Below are 19,357 nucleotides of genomic sequence, written 5' to 3' on the forward strand. Positions count from 1 at the left end.
TGGAAAGATTAATTACACAAGATGTTCAAGGTAATTCAAATTTTGTTTTATTGATGACATTTTAAAATTGTCCAATTCTACTCACAACTTTATGAACTTTACATAAATTATCAGTTTACACAGCAAAAGTGAACACATGAACATGAAAATTTAAGTGTGACAATAAAAAATGAAAGTGAGGATCAACAACAGAACATTCCCGTTCACTGCACCTTACAGAAACCTACAAAAAAAGAACAATAGAGCAATTAAACATAGAAAGCATTTGTATTTAAAGAGTACAGAAAAATGGCAACAAAAAAAAAATACTTACAATTTATTATGTATGTGACATCATCAGAACTGATGATGATTGGGACCGGATGCCTGCGGTGGAAAAACTTTTCTGGGTGTCTTCTTTGCCTGTTGATGTTAGAAGTAGAAAAAAATAGTCAGCAATGTCATAGAATCAGTTGATGTTGGCATTAACTATGAAGCTGTTTTAAGTGTGGACTTAAGGAGACAAACTACCTTAAAATCTTTCCATCCATGATCTGAACACACTGATCCTTGCAGGATGGTGAGGGGGCTGGTGGTGCCCATCTCCAGCAGTCATCAGATGAGAGGCAGGGTTCACCCTGGACAGGTCACCAGTCCATCACAGGGCCCTGAAAGCCAACAGCAAATAAAATGCATGAAAGAGAAATGTTATATTAACAAGGGGAAAAATTATGTCGTTATGATTTGATTTAAATCATGATTTAAATCATGTTTATTAAGTACTTGGTGTTGGTAAATTGGTGATGATTTACCATAAATCCGGTCCTTCAAATGCCTCCACAAATAATGTTCACCGTGTTATTAGCTCAGGAAGCCGGTGGATAGTGAGCGGGGCTCCGGAACAGAAAGCAGATTCTGGACCTGAACTCAGGGAACAGAGTCTCTCTGTCCCATCATGATGACGAGCCGGTCTAGTATCATCTAAGGATGGTTGGTGTGTTTGAAGACATCTACGCTGAGAAATTATATTGACAATATATTGTTTACTGCAGTCAGTGCATTAAGTCAACTGTTTTTGACTTAATGCACTGACCGGCCTGACTGTCACATGTTGCACAGAACCCATTTCCAAGTAGTATAGCTTTGCTGGAAAAACAAATTTAAAAAATCCCGGGGTTTTTTGGCCATCTTTCAAAAATTTCTGTAAAAATAAAAATTGTACAATCTCACTGACCCTGAACACTAAGTGGGATAGTTAACTGAGTAGGACATAAAATAATGAGCTCATTATTTTGTGTTTAGTGATTCTGAACAGCTTGATTCACACAACATGTTTTTATCAATATTGAGATGTGAAATTGGTTGTAGATTTAACCCACTTGGCCTGACAGATATTTATTTTACCATCACATCCAAATTCAAAACCCCTCCACTTTATTTGCAATGATTTTGATTTTTTCATGTGGTTTATTTGTTAAAACAGACCAAATACAGTGACTGTCCCAAATAAATTTTGTGTTTAGAATATCTGGCCCATATTTACAGAGGACTGAAACTAACATACTTAGAAATAAAAGCAGAAAAATAAATGCACCAGACCTTCCTGACTTGTGATAACTTCATCTATACTTATTTCATTTTTTGAAAACTTTTTTTTTATTGAATATCAAGTTTAACAGAACTAAAGAGGTCCAATTTAAAAATGTTTTTTATACTTTGTGTTCAGCTGCACGTGTTCTATCATTTGAGATAAATACAGATTTTAAAAAGAACAAATGGTCCATTATTTGAATTTTATGTATAATTGCAAATTATTTTTAAAAAGTAAAATAAAAACGACTCGAAATGACTTGAAATTAAAGGTTCCCGACTCGACACACCCACCACCCAAGTGTCAAAGGCGTGTGCTCCCCTCACCTCAATAATGATTCATTTCATTCATATGGCTCTTACACTACCCATTCAAAAACGAAAAGCTATCACAGATGTATGCTCCATTTCCTTTATTAAAATATACTTCCTTTAGCTACGGAAGAGTACGGAGCTCTCCAGGGGACATGGGGACTTTTTTTCTTTTGCGTTGCCTCGCAAAACTTTTGCGTTCAGTCGCAAAAGGTTTTGCGTGCACTCGCAATGAACTATTGATCAGTTCATCCGGCATAATTGAATACTGTAAGACTTTCTTATGGTGGCCGCCGTAATTTCTGCTTTAATACAGAAATTTAATTTCTGCTTTAGTACGGGTTTTCCATGAATGTTAATATCTTGTTTTGAAATATCTGACATTTTATATCTTTTTCTTTAGTATAGAAAGAAAGACACCGCAAACCTATGACATAAACAGAAACTTTCCGTAAGTAGGAAAGAAATAAAATTACATCTAAACTATTTGGACTATTACTGAGTTATTATCGCGGGGTAATAAGTCATCTTATTGTGTCTGTTGTGTTCGTTTGAATGGTTTAAAGAGCTTCAGTGCAGTTGTTGCGTAACACCGTCCTATCTTAGCCTTAACAGACATAGACATGTAGTAAATAAATCGATTTTCAATCAGTTTATTGTACCAAAGCGTCAATAATTAACACGCTTTATTATTATAAAACAGTGGCAAAACGTAAATAACTTGGCACAGTTTTTTCCCCGAACTAACCAACTGAGTTGAGTAAAGCTGTTGGATGCAGGTGATGATAGCTAAAAGATGACTAGCTAATATCAATAAGCTTGTTAACAAGTAGCCTGTAGGCAGTGGTGGGAAGTAACGAAGAACAAGTACTTCGTTACTGTACTTAAGTACAATTTTTGTGTATCTGTACTTTACTTAAGTAGATTTAATAATGGATACTTTCTACTTTTACTCCACTACATTTTACAGTAAGTATCTGTACTTTCTACTTCACTACATTTCTACAAAACTGTCTCGTTACTCGTTACATCCAAGTCGCGTTGCTCTTTTTTTCCTTTAAAATGTGAAGTTCAGGGTCTTAAGGTGGCGCCGTAAAATCCAAGCAATAACGTGACTTAGTGTCTGTTGTCACCCATCGCCTACCCCTTTACTCGCACGCGGAGCTCCAGACATGCGCAGTGGTTTCCTCTGAGCGTCAGTAATATAATAGCGCTGCATAAATCATAAGATATGGCGACATGTAAAATCAGCTTCGCTTTCACAGACGGTGGGGACTTGGTCCAATTTTTAACGTCACTTGGAAGGAAAGCTTAAAGAAATGCTAGCAAAGCTAGCTGTATTGACTGAAACACATGTTGCATCTGCGATGACTGACATGTCGCAGATATGGGACAACGCTGGTACCAAAGTGCAATATTGTAATATGACATTCATGGACGATCCGATTCTTCTGGACGGATCTTGACCAAGTCCTATAGTGCTGAAGCCTCACTGAGAGCCGTTCTTTGTTCTTGTAATGCTCTGCGTACACTGCAGTAGCTATTTTATTTCATTAAAATATCTTTATGTTTAATTGGTGAATAAATAAAACGAACATAAGAACACAGAACATGCTCATTGCTCTTTGTTTTCGTCACCTGTCATGGTGGCAGACGTTGCAGCAGGAGGGAGGATGAGAACAGTCACGGTGCTCCTCCTGCTTGGTTACTTCTTGCTTATTGGGCCTTGGACAGTGTTCATAGTTGAGCGTTGTTAATTGCTATGTTTAATGGTGCAGACAATTATTATTTCTGACATTGGCAGTATGGGCAACCGCCCAGGGTGTTATTTTTTTAGGGATGGCTGGAGACCTGTGTATTGTGGCACAGAGATGAAAGCAAAACAGAATGAAGAAGAGTTTGAATTGATACTGGTTAAATTTATTTCAGCTCTAAGTATTTAATATCTAGGTGTTTTTATGGGAAAGTGAATCTTTCAGATCAATTTGAGAAGCAATTTTGATAGGTGCACTTAATTTTATTGTCATGTAGCATGGGGTGCTGGTTTTGATTTGGTCTTGGGTTCCGTGGTCTAGACTACAACTCTGCTACGAGGCTCCTTGGTTCCATGTCCTCCTCTGCCAGTTGGATTTCTTTCAAAATAAATGTGTGGCAAAAAAAGTTAAGTTCATGTTATGTTAGGACAGGAGACCAGATGTTTCCATCCCTGAAATTATGATGCATAGAATCACATATCTAAGTCTAAACTATGTTACAGAGAGTAAACATAATAAAAACATGCTTTATCTGTGGCATTGTTCATTAAAATGGCACATTTCTGATGTATTAAAATTAAATACGATCGGTTCACTTAATGATATTAGTGATTAGGTAATCCATTCAGCGAGTACTTTTACTTTTAATACTTAAGTATTTTTTAAAGCCAGTACTTTTTTACTTTTACTTAAGTAAAATGTTAAAGTGGTAGTATTAACTTTTACTTAAGTACATTTTTGTCTGTGTATTTGTACTTTTACTTAAGTAAATTTTTTGAGTACTTTCTCCACCACTGCGTTTTGCTGGGTTGCTGCCATGATTCCAACACAGCTGCGTAGCAGCAGCAGGTCTCCTTCGCTGCCTCACAGGTGTAAACCCAGTGCGTAAACCCAGTGCGAGCGTCTCAGCTTTCATGTTGCGTTTGAAGGCGGCTCGGAAAAACAAGTTACGACTTGTTAGCAACGGATTAAACTGTTTTAACTGCTGAAAAAGGTACCAGAGGACACGGACGTGTAAACGGGGGCTACACATTTTTATGTGGGTTGCTGGTGCCTATCTCCAGCTAACGTTTCGGGTGAGAGGCGAGGTTCACCCTGGACAGGTCGCCAGTCTGTCACAGGGCAACACAGAGACAAACAGGACACACAACCATGCACACACACACACTCACACCTAGGGGCAATTTGGAGAGGCCAATTAACCTGACAGTCATTGTTTTTGGACTATGGGAGGAAACCGGAGTACCCGGAGAAAACCCACGCATGCACAGGGAGAACATGCAAACTCCACGCAGAAAGACCGGGGCCGAATCGAACTCAGAACCTTCTTGCTGCAAGGCAACAGCTCTACCAACTGCGCCACTGTGCAGCCCGTCCATATGCATAGTTGTATGCTCTATTTAGAGATTTTCCTTAGATTTGATAGTCACAATTTTGTAATTTATCATTGTTTATTAAACTCTGAAAGCTGTGTGGCTTTGTCAATATTCTGTCCTACAATGGGGTTAGATGTGCCCCTTTAGTGGTCTCTGCATGGCCCTGAATTGTACTTAAGAACTCTTATGAGTCCAAACTATATACAATAAATTATTGAATTGGTAAAATGTGTGGTTTCCTCTCCTTTTTATGCAACATATTTTGTGCATGTAAAGTAAGTCCAGCTAGCAAAAATACTTGGCGTGTCATCCACAAACCTCATTTGACAGACTTCACACGTTATTCAATAAACACAATTTTGTTTTTGCACCCCACCGTCAATAGGGATATGACGGATTTAAACCGTTTTTGGTGCCTGAAAATTTGCCCAGGACCAGTGGTGCCAGGCTGTTGGTCTGACCTGACTTTTGCATGCACAAAGCCATCCTAGAGGTTTTTGTTCCTCCTGAAAGCAGCTTTGATCTTCCCGTTTTTCAGCCTTAAAACAAACAGATTGATATTCTACCAAATGCTTCCCAGATTAATATTAGCAGGTGAGTAAGTACAGATAAAAGAAACTGCCACAATCTCAGCAGCCGGTTTTGAACTTCAAGCATCTCAAGAAGGATCTCTGCTACCCTCTGGTGGACGAAGACACAAACAACACCATAGTTGCTTCATCAAAAATTTGATTATGGTGTGGAAATTCTTTTAAACGTTTTATTGACTTGAGTAACCCAGCAAACGTGTGCATTGGATGAAAACTTGATTTAAATAACAGTGCATGTGTATCAGTAGGTTTGAAATAAACTTTAATATCCAGTTGAAATGCTGTGACTAAATTGGAAATTCTGGGTCAAATTGATTTATAATAATGGGAAGGTTTCCTTTGCATAATAAACTCAGCAGCTCACAATCTATACAGAATTTCCATTTTTATTTAAATACAAGAATGTACAACATGTTTTTACCACAGAGAAAGATCATTACAAAATGTTACCGTTTCAATCATTACAACATATAAAACCCCAAAACACCAAACACGTTTGCAGATGTTTATATTAACTTATTATAAATATTAAAAATCTACAGCACACAAAAAAGTGCAGTAAGTTTCAACACTAAACGAAGTTTGAGAATGTTTCAATGAGGCAACAAGGCGTTCAAGTAAAAACTGGCGTCCGATATTTTTTTTTTTACTTAGAAAACAAGGGAAAATAAAACTAAAAAATAAATAAAAATTCCCTCCAGAAAAACAGACATAAGGCATAGAAATGTACCGATTCATGTATGTCGTAATCACATCTTCATCAGCAACTGGTAGCAAAAAACAGGAAACATTGTTGCTCTTATTTTAAAACATAAATATTGAACCTTTTGATCAGAACAAAATTTTTGCTCTAGCTCAATATTATCCTCATGTTTTCATTAATGACCGAGTCAATAGAGTAGGAGACCCAACCCCGAAATTTCCAGGTTCGTTTTTTCATTTTCAGAGGAACGCACTGATAAACATCGCATTATGCAACTGTAGGAGGCGCTGTTTCATTGGTACACATTTAAAAAGTTTCTCAACACAAAGCAAAACACACAAAACCTGTCAAAATAAACACAGTTTACATTTCTTGTTGCCAGTAATTTTAATAAAAACCAAATAACTTTTTTAGTGATTTCTGATTTGATTATTTAACCTAAACAACCCAGTACTTTAGGTTACTAAGATTATTAAGATTATTTTTTAAAAGTTGTACTACATATATGTTGTGATCTATCCTATATATTTAAAGTGAATTCCTGTGTATATGTAATCATTTAGAAAAAAAGAACATGATCAAATGCTGGGTGTGACCTTCCCATCCTCACAGTCCCAGTCCTCTGTAAAAACAACCCAACACTGATGAAACAGAAAAAGTCAGATTAAAGATGAAAAATCCTGGTTGAGAAAAAGTACAACTTCTTTCAGTTGTTTCAGGAGGTAAGAAAAAACTGGTACATAGCAAGTTCTGAATTATTAAATGTCAACATTCTCATTATTAAAGCCAAAATGGAAAACTGGTTGAAAAATATTAGTACACTCTTTTTGCTTTTATTGGATTAAGTTGATGCTGCTACTTGACTTCACTTGATTATTTAGTCATGAGCATAATGAGGTAACGCTGCTAGAAGAGATGAAGATTAAGATTACCGTATAACTAGAGATGTGCCGATCAGGTTTTTTCCTGCCGATACCGATCACCCATGAGGGCCGATCACCGATACCGATCACATAATTTTTATTTTTTTATCATAAAAAAATACCGGTTACATTATGTGGAAAAATGAAGCATGAATTCACCTTAATTTAGACAAAAACGTGACATTTTCCAAGAAGAAAACTAAACAAAACAGGCATTCTGCAAATTGTACTGCTATTGGCAATACTATCTTTAACAGACTGATGACATATGAAGGCTCTGAAGAGGCTAAATAATGCAAAGAGCCAAAATAAAACCTCTCAAAATTGCCAAAAAAATTCAAGTATAAAACTTAGCATTCAAAGGCAAATACAGGATCCATTACAATAAACAATCCAGAGTTACTGAATGAAAACTTCCTGTTAACATGGCGGCTAGCTGATTACTGGTAGTTCTGAGTGGCTGTTTCTGACTGAGCGGAGTAATTATGCAGAGCAGGGAGGAAATCGATATCTTTTTTTTAGAGATCATCATGTTAGGACAGCGAAAGTTTTAATATGTATGTAAAATGTATTTTTTAAGTTAGATGCTGCAGCTTTAAGCAGAGGTTCGGTGTGAGAGTCACTACCAGGTGGAGTAGAAGCGGCGCTCGGTCTGTGAAATATTACTACCTGTAGCGCGTAGCAGCGGTTCAACAGTGAGAGCAGAACCAGCGTCTTACATCGCAGCTCGAAGACTTAAATAATTTTGCGGGTTATTTGTTTAGCTTTCTGACCGTCATGCTAATCCGGGTGAGTGTTTGTAGCTGTGCGCTGCTTTACCTGCTATCTGATCCTCCGTATGTCTTTTTTACTGCAGTGAGCCTCGATGTAGTCAAACTCTGTCAAGTATGGCATTGTTTTTATGTCGTAATAGCTTCGTTGTGTTGATGCATTTTGACCTGCTTCACTCCACGTGCTTCAATTTTCCGCCGCAACACGCAAACGTCCCCATTCACTCGGTGCCAGGGGCGGATCTAGCGGGGTGGCAGGGGTGGCAGTTGCCACCCCAAACGAGAGCCTTGCCACTCCTGTTGCCACCTCAGCTAGCGACAATGAATTCTATAAATAGTTATGGCAAATCCGACATTAAGCGCTTGAAACTCTTTTTTCCCCGACAACATTGAATGCAACACAATGTAACCTGACACCCACTGCTAAGTAGCGGGAAGTGTGAGAGAAGGACAGAGTGCGAGGCAGCAGCATTGATAGATGTATATGTTACTGGACTGGACATGACGTGATTTATCGTAAGTCACACATCCGCCATTGCTGTCCATTGAGTCAGGAATATTGGTGGTCAGGAAACTACTACAATCACGCAAAGAATCAGAACAACGGACGCAATGTTTAGCAGTTAATTCAACCATAGATAATGGTAATATGGCTTCAAATTTCACAGGTGAGGAAAACGTTTTAATTTAAAGAAAAGATTGAACAAGTGAGCAGTGGGTCAGTTATACTAGCCTAACTGTTAGCCTGCTACTGACTTTGATTACCTTAACATGTGCTGCGCAGTTCGGTGTGTTTTGGTTCCGTTAGCACTAAAACAGGTCAACCCGCCCACCACGTCATCAGTAGAGCAGCTGTTTAAATCAGCTAATCAACCGCCGCTGTGCTCAGGCGAAAACTTATTAATCATCACAATATTGACATCAGTGGCGCAACTACACATTATTCAGGTGGATGCGAAAACATAGATGGCGCCACTGAAGGAGAGGAGCGACGCTCACTCTCCATTCATTTATAATTTTCTTATTTATCACATTCTATTTCCCCGCAAAACTTGGAAAAAATACGTGCAAATGAGGAGAGGCACGTCATCAGGCTACAACTTCCCCAATTGGTTGGTTGGCGTCAACCAATACTAAATGAATAAGGGAAATTGGAAAATTAACAATTTTTCAAACAAATGTTAAATAAAAAATAGATAAAAGAAAAATGGGTAAATAAAAAAGGGATATACGAGAAATTGATTAATGAAACGGGGAAATAGAAAATCAGGTTAATGGAAAAAGGAAATTGAAAAATTGTTAGATTAAAAAATAGATTAATGAAAAATGGGTAAATAAAGGGATAAATGAAAAATGGACAAATGAAAAATAGATAAATAAAAAATAGATAAGAGAAATTGATAATCTGAAAAATAAATGAAAAAATTGGGTTAATGAAATGGGGAAATTGAAAAGTGGTTACATGAAAAATAGATTAATGAAAAATGGATAAAGGGTTAAATGAAAAATAGAAATTAATATGAAAAATAAATAAATGAAAAAGCTCAATTAAAAAATGGTTAAATGAAAAATAGATTAATGAAAAATGGGTAAATGAAAAATAGATTAATGAAAAAAAGGAAATTGATATGAAAAATAAATGAAAAATTGGGTTAATGAAAAAGCTAAATTATTTAATATTTTTTTTATTTTTCATTTTCTTCATTTTTTTTTAATTAATTTTACTAATTTTTTATTTATTTCACCCATTTATTTATTTATTTACTTAATTTTGGCTGAAATGGCTCTCCATATTATTGTGGCGCACTGCAGCCGCTGCAATTCCTAAAACAAGTGACAAAAACTGAGCTAATCCCCTGTGTTCTCAAAACATGGTGATATTTATAACGGTCGTCAAACTACGGCTCCTACAGCATATTTAAAATAAAACGATTGACCAATATAAGTAGATATTCGCCCATTCTTGTATCTTGACAGAATTAACAGAAACTAAACTGTTTATAGATTTGTATCAGGGAGAATTTCTCAAACATCAGTTTTCTAATCTTTAAGTCGTATATGCAATAACAAATGATGGCGCTACTAATATTTTTGTGACAGATTTCTCCTTGTCCCGTATTGGGATAAAATGGTTTTCTGGACATAATGTATGTCAATAGATATGCATATCAGTAATGCATATCAATTAGCAGGAGAATGAAAGACGTAAAAATAATTAACTATACTACATTAAGAAATTGTATTTAAGCCTCGGTGCTACATGAAGCTCATTTTGAAACAATGCAAGTTAAAAAACAATATTTCGTATTGTTTTTAATACAAAATATTAAAAACTATATATATATATATACATATATATATATGCTGCCACCCCTGAAAAAGTCCCTGCCACCCTCTTGCCACCCCATAAATATTTTTCTAGATCCGCCCCTGCTCAGTGCGTTATAGTTCAACATCGCTTAGGATTTGTTGCTGCGCGTTTGCGCAGTGTGAAGGAAAGAGGAGACCAGCTGCACAGGTAGGCTGCCAAATGAGAAGCAGGTGATCGGTATTGGCAACAAGAGCCAATGGACCTTACCACAAGGTCCGCCTTTCATTCGCTAATGCCCATTTTACGTCACAGCGCAGCTATCACATGGGTTACCGGCTCACAAACTCATGCTAATGAGTTTGTGTAACCAGACCGACAAAGTTTTTGCGTCAGGACTCGAAAAAAAATGGTTTTCCGTCAGTGGGGTATCTGTACAGGCGTTGTCAGGTATCCTGATCGTGTTTGTGGAACTAAAATTCACAGATTTCCAAAATCTGACAAGGAAAGCCTTGCTTGGATTAAGGCTTGTGCACGACCGCAATTGCAGCTCAACCGTCATAGGATAAGAACAAAGTGTCTGCTGGCATAAGTATTATTGCTTTGCTTTAAAAACTCCCAGCCTGGTTCATTACTCAAAACCGTAATCATGGGTAATACTGCCGACCTGACTGTTGTCCAGAAGGTCATAATTGACACCCTCAAGCAAGAGACACAGAAATTTCTGAACGAATAGGCTGTTCCCAGAGAGCTGTATCAAGGCACCTCAGTGGGAAGGAAAAAGTGTGGCAGAAAACGCTGCACAACGAGAAGAGGTGACCGGACCCTGAGGAAGATTGTGGAGAAGGGCCGATTCCAGACTTTGGGGGACCTGCGGAAGCAGTGGACCGAGTCTGGAGTAGGAAACATCCAGAGCCACCATGCACAGGCATGTGCAGGATATGGGCTACAGGTGCCGCATTCCCCAGGTCAAAGGTCAAGCCACTTTTGAACCACAAACAGCGGCAGAAGCGCCTGACCTGGGCTACAGAGAAGCAGCACTGGACTATTGCTCAGTGGTCCAAAGTACTTTTTCAGATAAAAGCAAATTTTGCACGTCATTCGGAAATCAAGGTGCCAGAGTCTGGAGGACGACTGGGGAGAAGAAAATGCCAAAACGCCAGAAGTCCAGTGTCAAGTACCCAGAGTCAGTGATGGTCTGGGGAGCCATGTCAGCTGCTGGTGTTGGTCCACTGTGTTTGATCAAGGACAGGGTCAATGCAGCAGCTATCAGGAGATTTTGGAGCACTTCATGCTTCCATCTGCTGAAAAACTTTATGGAGATGAAGATTTCATTTTTCAGCACAACCTGGCACCTGCTCACAGTGCCAAAACCACTGGTATTACTGACCATGGTATTACTGTGCTTAATTTGCCTGCCAACTCTCCTGACCTGAACCCCATAGAGAATCTGTGGGATATTGTGAAGAGAAAGTTGAGAGACACAAGACCCAAAACTCTGGACGAGCTTAAGGCTGCCATCGCAGCATCCTGGGCCTCCGTAACACCTCAGCAGTGCCACAGGCTGATGGCCTCCATGCCTCGCCGTATTGAAGGCTGCAAAAGGATTCCTGACCAAGTATTGAGTGCATAACTGAACATAATTATTTTAAGGTTGACTTTTTTGGTATTAAAACACTTTTATTGGTCGGATGAAATATGCTAATTATTTGAGACAGGGATTTTGGGTTTTCATGAGCTGTATGTCAAAATAATCAGTATTATAACAATAAAAGACCTGAAATATTTCAGTTGGTGTGCAATGAATCTAAAGTACGAGTTTAATTTTCATCATTACATTATGGAAAATAATGAACTATCACAATATGCACATTTTTTGAGAAGGACCTGTATAGTGTCATAAAGCTGCAGGGAAGAAGTCCTTGATGCTCTAGACCACTGGTTCTTAACCTTTTTTGAGGTACCGAACCCACCAGTTTCATATGCGCATTCACTGAATGCTTTTTACCAAATTCCGTTTTTACTGAATTTGGTAAAAACGGTGAGCTTTGCTGAAGTATTTAAAGACACAAGTTCAAATCCATGCTAAGAGTGGAACTCCTTCAATCAGTGCTCCTCCGCAGCACTGATTGGCTAAGCAATGTAACGTGATCCTCTACAGCAAGTGATGGAAAAGCGTCATCACTTTACACAACTGTGTCTTTAACTCCGCGGCAGAAGCTCCGCCGAACCCCTGAGACCGACTCGGAACCCAGGTTAAGAACCACTGCTCTAGACTGAGTGTTGCCTTCCTGATCCAAACGTGTCAGGATTAAAGCTGTCCTGTTTAACATCAAACTACCTGCTTTCCTGAACAGCGGCCTAGTGTCGAGCTCCATAGTCCACACGGTTTCTCAAAGTGTGGGGCGTATGTAACTGTTTTCACTATTAATTTTTAATTATTTTACACATTCAATAAATCAGCGTTGCCATTCTGATGACAAGCAAAGAGCCACCTAACTTTGACTAGTCTAGTCTGAAAAACAGGGTTATGTTTGGGGCAAAAGGTAAATTGTAGAAAAGAAATAAAAATACAATAAACCTATAGTTTATTTTCCTTTTTGGTTGACTAAGCTAAAACTCATATTTTAAAGATGGCCTCCAGCGTCTCAACATACACTTAAACACTTAAAGTCCCTTCTCTATGGGTGTGGCTTTAACCGGTTCTGCCCTGGCGATTTGCTTCACACCGGACTGCATTTGTTGATTGGCCTGTGATTTACGTCACTGCTGAACAGTCACTGAACAATGGCTGCCACTGAAGATTAAAGGATTTCTTAAATATGCTTCAAAGAATCAAGGCAACACTCCAGGTATGGTTTTGATCAGGGATAAACATTATAACATGATGTAAAGCTCAAAAAAGTCAATTTTACATAATACTGCCCCTTAAAGGCTCTTCCACATTATATACAGTTCTTAAACCTCATAGGGTGATGATGTGGGGTTGATTGTGTTTGTATCTTCCTGTAAAACAGAATCATCTGCAGCTTGTAACTGATCTAATATGAAGTGCAGTTTTTGTTGTCAGTTTCAGTAACCACACAAGTCTACACATGTTCAGTTTGCACTGCAAGTACAATCAGAAAACCAGAACTTTGCTCAGATGGAACAGTCACCATCTGAAACAGGACTGGACATGTGATCAGTGGATTAGTTCTCATTGGTTAACAACAGGCAAATAAATCAACATGATTATGGCATCAAAACCAAAAATAAAAATGGTAGGTCATTTTTTCTTTGTCAAAAAAAAAAAAAAAACGACAGATGAAACAACTGACCAGCGGAGCAGATATTTCAGCTGCTGAAAAGAATCAACAATTCTGCTGATCTGTTTTTGGGGTTAGACATAACTACAGGTACAGTTCCATCTTTAAGATCAGTAGTGAGGAGGGCTGCAGGAATTTTGAATCTAATACACAGCCCTTTTTAGATTTTTGCTAACACGTCAAAAATTCAAATACAAATAAAACTCGCATAAAAATATTAACTTGCCTATGTATTACAAAATATACCTTCATAGTGTATTTAGTTGACTAAAACTAAAATGGTAAAATTGTGCCTAAAATCAGATCAAGACTACAATTAATTCAAAATATGCAGTCAAAATCAACACTGGTTTAAGGATTAGCCTTGAAATATTTTATCTAGAATGCTTCTCCAAGTAGAACAGAAATGAACCAACTACACTGATGTGTAAAGACTGACGGCTAATAACAAGCAGACATGGCTGCACCACAGGGAGACATGAGATGAGTTATTATTGTTGAATATTGGTTATGATTAATTTGTCTTGCTTTTGTTTCATCCAACGTCTGCTTCCATCTCTACAAACATCATTTTATGAATATATGTTTCATCAGGTGTTTGCGCCAGCAGCAGTGAATGTTCTTCTGAGTGAATCTATTAAGGGGCATGTGGAGCACAAATACTAAACACGCAACATATCATGGCCTACTAAATATGGAATTTAAGCAGCGCTTTGGGATTGCATTATGGCACACATTCATATTGTGATGGCAACTGATTTGATACAAGGGTTTTTTCCCAGTAAAAATGTTCCTAATATACTGACATGAAATTTCTCTGGGTTTGACGGTGTGCTTCTTGGAAATCCAAACTTATTTAATCTTCACATTAATACTGAGAAAGTTCCAGTACATTTCTCAATTCATCCTTCATTCAACAGGAGTGAATAAATGAAGTCAGGTTTCCCCAGATAGAAAACCTTTTACCAGCTTAAAAAATAATCTGAACCTGACAGCATTTTCTGATATCTATGATCAAATTTGAATCTGCATGTTGGGGGTGAATTTACTTTTTTTGCAAAACGCTTTGAGTGAGACGTATATACTGACTAGTATATATTCCATTGAGGAAAAGTAACTTTAACATATGAATTCCTCATACGTTAACATAAAGGCTCGTTTTGAAGTATAAGCTGCTACTTACAGGCTTCGAAGAATTCGACCTGGAATGCGGCATTCATAACAAACACGTGTGTTCATCTGCTCTACTGCTAGCAAACAACCATACTGATTAAATAACATAAAAGTCAAGCAGTTCCCTAAAAGTCCAACAAATGGCAGCAATGCGCCATGCAAAACAAAACACCCACAGTTTACAGGACACACTTCCTGCTAAAGAGCCTCGTGGTGGTTGAAGAAAACCGGAAAATACAATCTATGAAAAAAAATCTGAATGCTCTCTGGTATTGTTCAGGGGGCCGGACCAAATGTGGAGGCGGGCCGGATCCGGCCCGCGGGCCGTAGTTTGGGGACCACTGCTGTAAAGGTTTCAAACTGGTTCAAAGTGGTTATACCTCCAACTAAATCCATTCTCCTAAAAAGGGAGAAAAAAAAATCCCTAATTTAAATTATTTACATTGCCCTGAAACTGAATATAAACAAAAGACCAGAAGTCTAATCAAGAGGACAGCATGTGTTTGTTTTTTTTTAAATCACTGCTGAAAAAGGAAACTGTTCTAGAGCATTAAGGATGCCGTCTTGTGGAGGAAACTGTACAGCTGAATTTGAACAGTTTCAAATTGTTCATGTGCAGTCTCATCAGTACATGTGTACTCAGCTCCAGAGTCACATTGTATGCAGGCACATTGTATGCAGACAGTATGCTGATCCAGATTGCACAGACTGTGGATCACCTCCAACAGCGTGAAACTGCTGTACTGGAATATTTTAAGTTACTTTGAAAACATGCTATGAAGGACAGCAACCCAGATCCTTAACAGTACGTTGAGGACGATCTCACACTATGTCTCTGGATTTTTAGCTCGAGCCTTTTCAACCATCTTTGTGCGCTGGGAGAAGATGGCATCAAATGCCTCATCTCTGTGCATCATGGCACCAAACACCATCGGCTGCAAAGAAACAGGCAAGACAAGAGCATCAGATTCTGTTTAAACAGAATCTGATGTGTTTAAAGCACAGAAAAAGGAACCCGTTTTCTTTTCTTAAAATCATTTTTAAACTGGTGTAACTAAAAACAACAGATTTTAAACTATATTTTCTTCAGCTTTATCTGTAATAAAAATCTTACATAGTGGATGTATTTTTAAAGCTTTTCTTAGCAATTATTTTAAAGAGTAAAACAATCTGACACAGAGCCTTACAGAAGCATCCAGACCTGCATTTTGTTAGGAGTTTATGTGACAAACTAGCATAAAGCAGTGCATTATTGTGAAGTGGAATGTTGTTTTCAGAATTCTCAACAAAATATTTCATATTTTGGCATTCATTTACATTCTGTGCCCCTGTGACACCAGTAGCGTGTGATGTAACCCCAGTATTTACCTAACTTAGACAACAACCATCTTAGCAAAGACGCCTCGAGTTTTCTAAACTACATGAATGATCAAAACTATCAGTTTGGACAAAACATTTGCACTCATACCTTTTGGGTGGTAGGCGTTGCTATGGAGATCCCCATCCCTGAACCAGGTAGCACTGACAAAACCTTATACTGCATGGAAGACGAAGTATAAAAAAGAAGCAGACAAAGCAATCAGTCACCTTCAACAAACATCTACCTTCTGGATTTCAGTGATTTCGGTCAGTTTGATGACTTTATTCCTCTTTGAAGAACCAGATCTTGAGCTGGAGCTCTCGAAGCACAAGTGGCTGTAAATTCAGAGGACACCAAGAAAAAAATGTTTCAACAAAAACCTGATAGTTTGTCAAATTCTCAGATGAAATGATCAGATGTTTTGTTGGTGTTTGCATACACAAAGGTTAAAAATCGTATTTATGAATAACCATATGAAAGCAGTAAGAGGAATGTGAGAGTGACTCAAATGAGAGAGAGGGGGCTTACTTCTCTGTAACATACAGGACTCCGTGACGGATGTAGTCTGTTGGTGTCTTCTTGTCTCTATTGATCAGGCAGCAGCGCCAGCCGTTCTCACACACTGAGAAATGAAACAGCAGTTACAAATCTCCTGGAAGCAGATTAATAGTGTAGTATTGCTCTACCAATAAATGTAGCACTGAACAGCCAGAATTCAATCAAAACAATTTTAGTGACTGCAGTTGTTCCTAGTCTGACCTGGCAGAGGGCGCTCACTCTCCGGAAGGCTGAAAACCTCGTGAAATGCTCCTCTCTTTGTGCTGTAGTATCGGCCGCCATCTTCTTCTCTGCTGGCACCGAGAGGAGCAGCAGTACAAACGCTCACTCGGCCCCCTGCTGTGGCAACCTGAACAGGAGGATGGTTGGGGGAAATAAATTAGCAGAATGTCCTCCATACTGTTTCATCGTGGTGTTACTTCTGCGATAATTTCTGTCTTTTTTTTTTTGCCTCTTCCAACTTTCTTACCACACTAGTGAGTTAGAACTCAGTAGACATGTTTCTGATGTAAGGGTTAAAGAAACTGCATTGCGTCGAAGTATGTCAGAAAAAGAAGCCTACAGTTTGGAGTGGTGAAAACTTTTCGTTACTAGTTATCAATTTAAACATGTTAATTCAAACAATAGTTAGCAACTTTTCTGCTAATGTCTTGCAGGACATTAGCATGTATGAGATATAAAACAGCTTAAAAAAAATCACAAACTAGTCTTTTCAGTCTTTGTTCAAATTAAAGTTTCAGAACTCTAAGGATTTCTTTAAATTGCTACATTTAAAGAAATCAATATTGATTGATTCTCAAGGATCTGAAACTCACTGGAGGGATTTCTGTCCCATCTGGACTGAGAACCCCTCAGGATCCCTTCACAACTAGCTGAAAGACGTAACCGTGGAGACATGTCTGTGGTCGCCTCTAGCAACCCATTACAAAGATGGATGAATGGACGATTGCTCCAACTTAGCAGCTAAATTCTCAAATGATCAACAAATCAATTAAAAACTTTTAAAATAATAATAAACTTCAAATATGTTTTAATGACACAAAGATTAAGTTGGAATTTTAATGGAATGAGGAACTTTTAGCAGGGCTAATGTACGTGGAAATAGAAGGGGAAAAAAAGACTAGCCAGAAGGGCAATGAAGAACAGAATACAATTTAAGGCAGAAACCTCAAACTCCAGGTCTCATTGGCAGGTTTCCTGCAATTCAACTTTTAGATGTCTCTCTGCTTCAGCTCACCTGGCTCTAGCAGGTCATTAGCAGAGGTCTGAAGCATTTGACTGCATGACTGAGAAGTAGTTTCACCATTTAATTCATGTGTGTGGGAAAAAAAACATTTAAAAGTTGCAAAACTTTTGTCCTCAAGGAAACCAGTTTGAAACCACAGATTTACAGAGTAACTAACCCCCAAATAAACATTTTTTTTGGAGTTAAACTGTCTTTAATTGTAATATTTGTTTTTCTGAAAATTGTGATATTTTCTGTGTATTTGTATAGTTTGGCAAATTACTGTCAGTCTTGTTGGCTAACAGTGGCTACAGCACTTAAAATATCTGATTGGTTCCAACACGACTGTGTGAGACTGACTGCTGTGGTCAGGAGGTGGGAGGAGCTTACAGCAGCACTCACTTCTCTCTCAGAGCAAAGCAGAGCTGCAGAATAACTTGTGCTTTCACATGTCTTCAATATCACAGAAAAAAAGTTCTAGGTTTGTTGCTAGTTGCCTGTTTGGAAAAATAAAAAGTCACTGGAAGGGTTCAGCATCACTCCTCAGGACTGTCTAAATCTACGAAGCAAGGAGACAGTGCCTTTTTCAAAAATGTGAAAAAAAAAGAAAGAACAGAATTGACTAGTCAATTCTGTTGAACTTTTTCACATTTTGTCATATAACAACCACAAACTTTATTATTTAATTTCATTCACAAAGTAGTGCAGGACTGACGTGGAATGAAGAAAACCAGGTTTTAATTTCCATTCCTTTACAAAAAAAAGGGAAAAAAAAAGACTTAAAAGAATTTCAGCCCCTCTCGCTTTAAAGCCTCTCAATAAAACCAAGTGCAATGTAGATCCTAAAACAATATCCCTATTAGTCCTGCACAATATATCTTATTAGTTATACACTTAAAAACAATAAGATGATTTGTTTGCAATTTACCACAAGCTACATATGATCTGGTCATAAAAGACCAAAGTGGAACTGTTTTGCACTATGTGAAGGAAAACAAACCTCACATCACTATGAAAACACAAACATGGTGATGGCAGCATCATACTGTGGGATTGCTTTTCTTTAGCCAGAACAGTGCTGGGTAAAGTGTAATGCAGGAAGTAAATCCGCCCTATGACATTAGAGGCTGTAAGTAACTTCAGAATTGGGTGGAGATTTGACTTCCTGCAGCGACACAACCCTAAACATTCAGCCAGAGATACTATGGGATGGTTTAGCTCAAAGAATGGTGCATGTCTTGAAGTCCAGACAAAATCTAAATGATTTGCAGATTGATGTTCACACAATATGACTGAGCCTAAGTTATAAAGTAAAGTAAAACACCCTGCGATGAACTGGAGAACCATCCAGGGTTTACCAAAAACTGGACATAAAAAAAAAATCCCCTGCTAAGTTTTCTGGTATTTAGCAATTCAAAATAATTGTGA

At 38.0% G+C, this 19,357-nt stretch overlaps 1 protein-coding gene across 3 annotated transcripts in view; it reads right to left on the minus strand.

The window, feature by feature from the left end:
* Nucleotides 1-5,969: 5,969 nt before the first annotated feature.
* Nucleotides 5,970-19,357, minus strand: part of LOC103465656 (GRAM domain-containing protein 4-like) — a 29,895-nt gene continuing 16,507 nt past the window's right edge. For 2 of the 3 annotated variants that reach the window (XM_008410677.3, XM_008410678.3), the window contains 5 exons: nucleotides 16,906-17,053; nucleotides 16,675-16,768; nucleotides 16,391-16,481; nucleotides 16,255-16,323; nucleotides 5,970-15,721 (listed from right to left, as the gene is read on the minus strand). In XM_008410677.3, coding sequence (XP_008408899.2) covers nucleotides 15,614-15,721; nucleotides 16,255-16,323; nucleotides 16,391-16,481; nucleotides 16,675-16,768; nucleotides 16,906-17,053 — 510 coding nt within the window. In that variant the 3' untranslated portion in view covers nucleotides 5,970-15,613. The remainder of the gene's footprint in view (nucleotides 15,722-16,254; nucleotides 16,324-16,390; nucleotides 16,482-16,674; nucleotides 16,769-16,905; nucleotides 17,054-19,357) is intronic. The other variant, XM_017305082.2, reaches the window with a different exon arrangement.

The sequence above is a fragment of the Poecilia reticulata genome, chromosome 6 (assembly GCF_904066995.2).
Source record: "Poecilia reticulata chromosome 6, P_reticulata-male-v2, whole genome shotgun sequence".
In the NCBI taxonomy this organism is placed as follows: domain Eukaryota; kingdom Metazoa; phylum Chordata; class Actinopteri; order Cyprinodontiformes; family Poeciliidae; genus Poecilia; species Poecilia reticulata.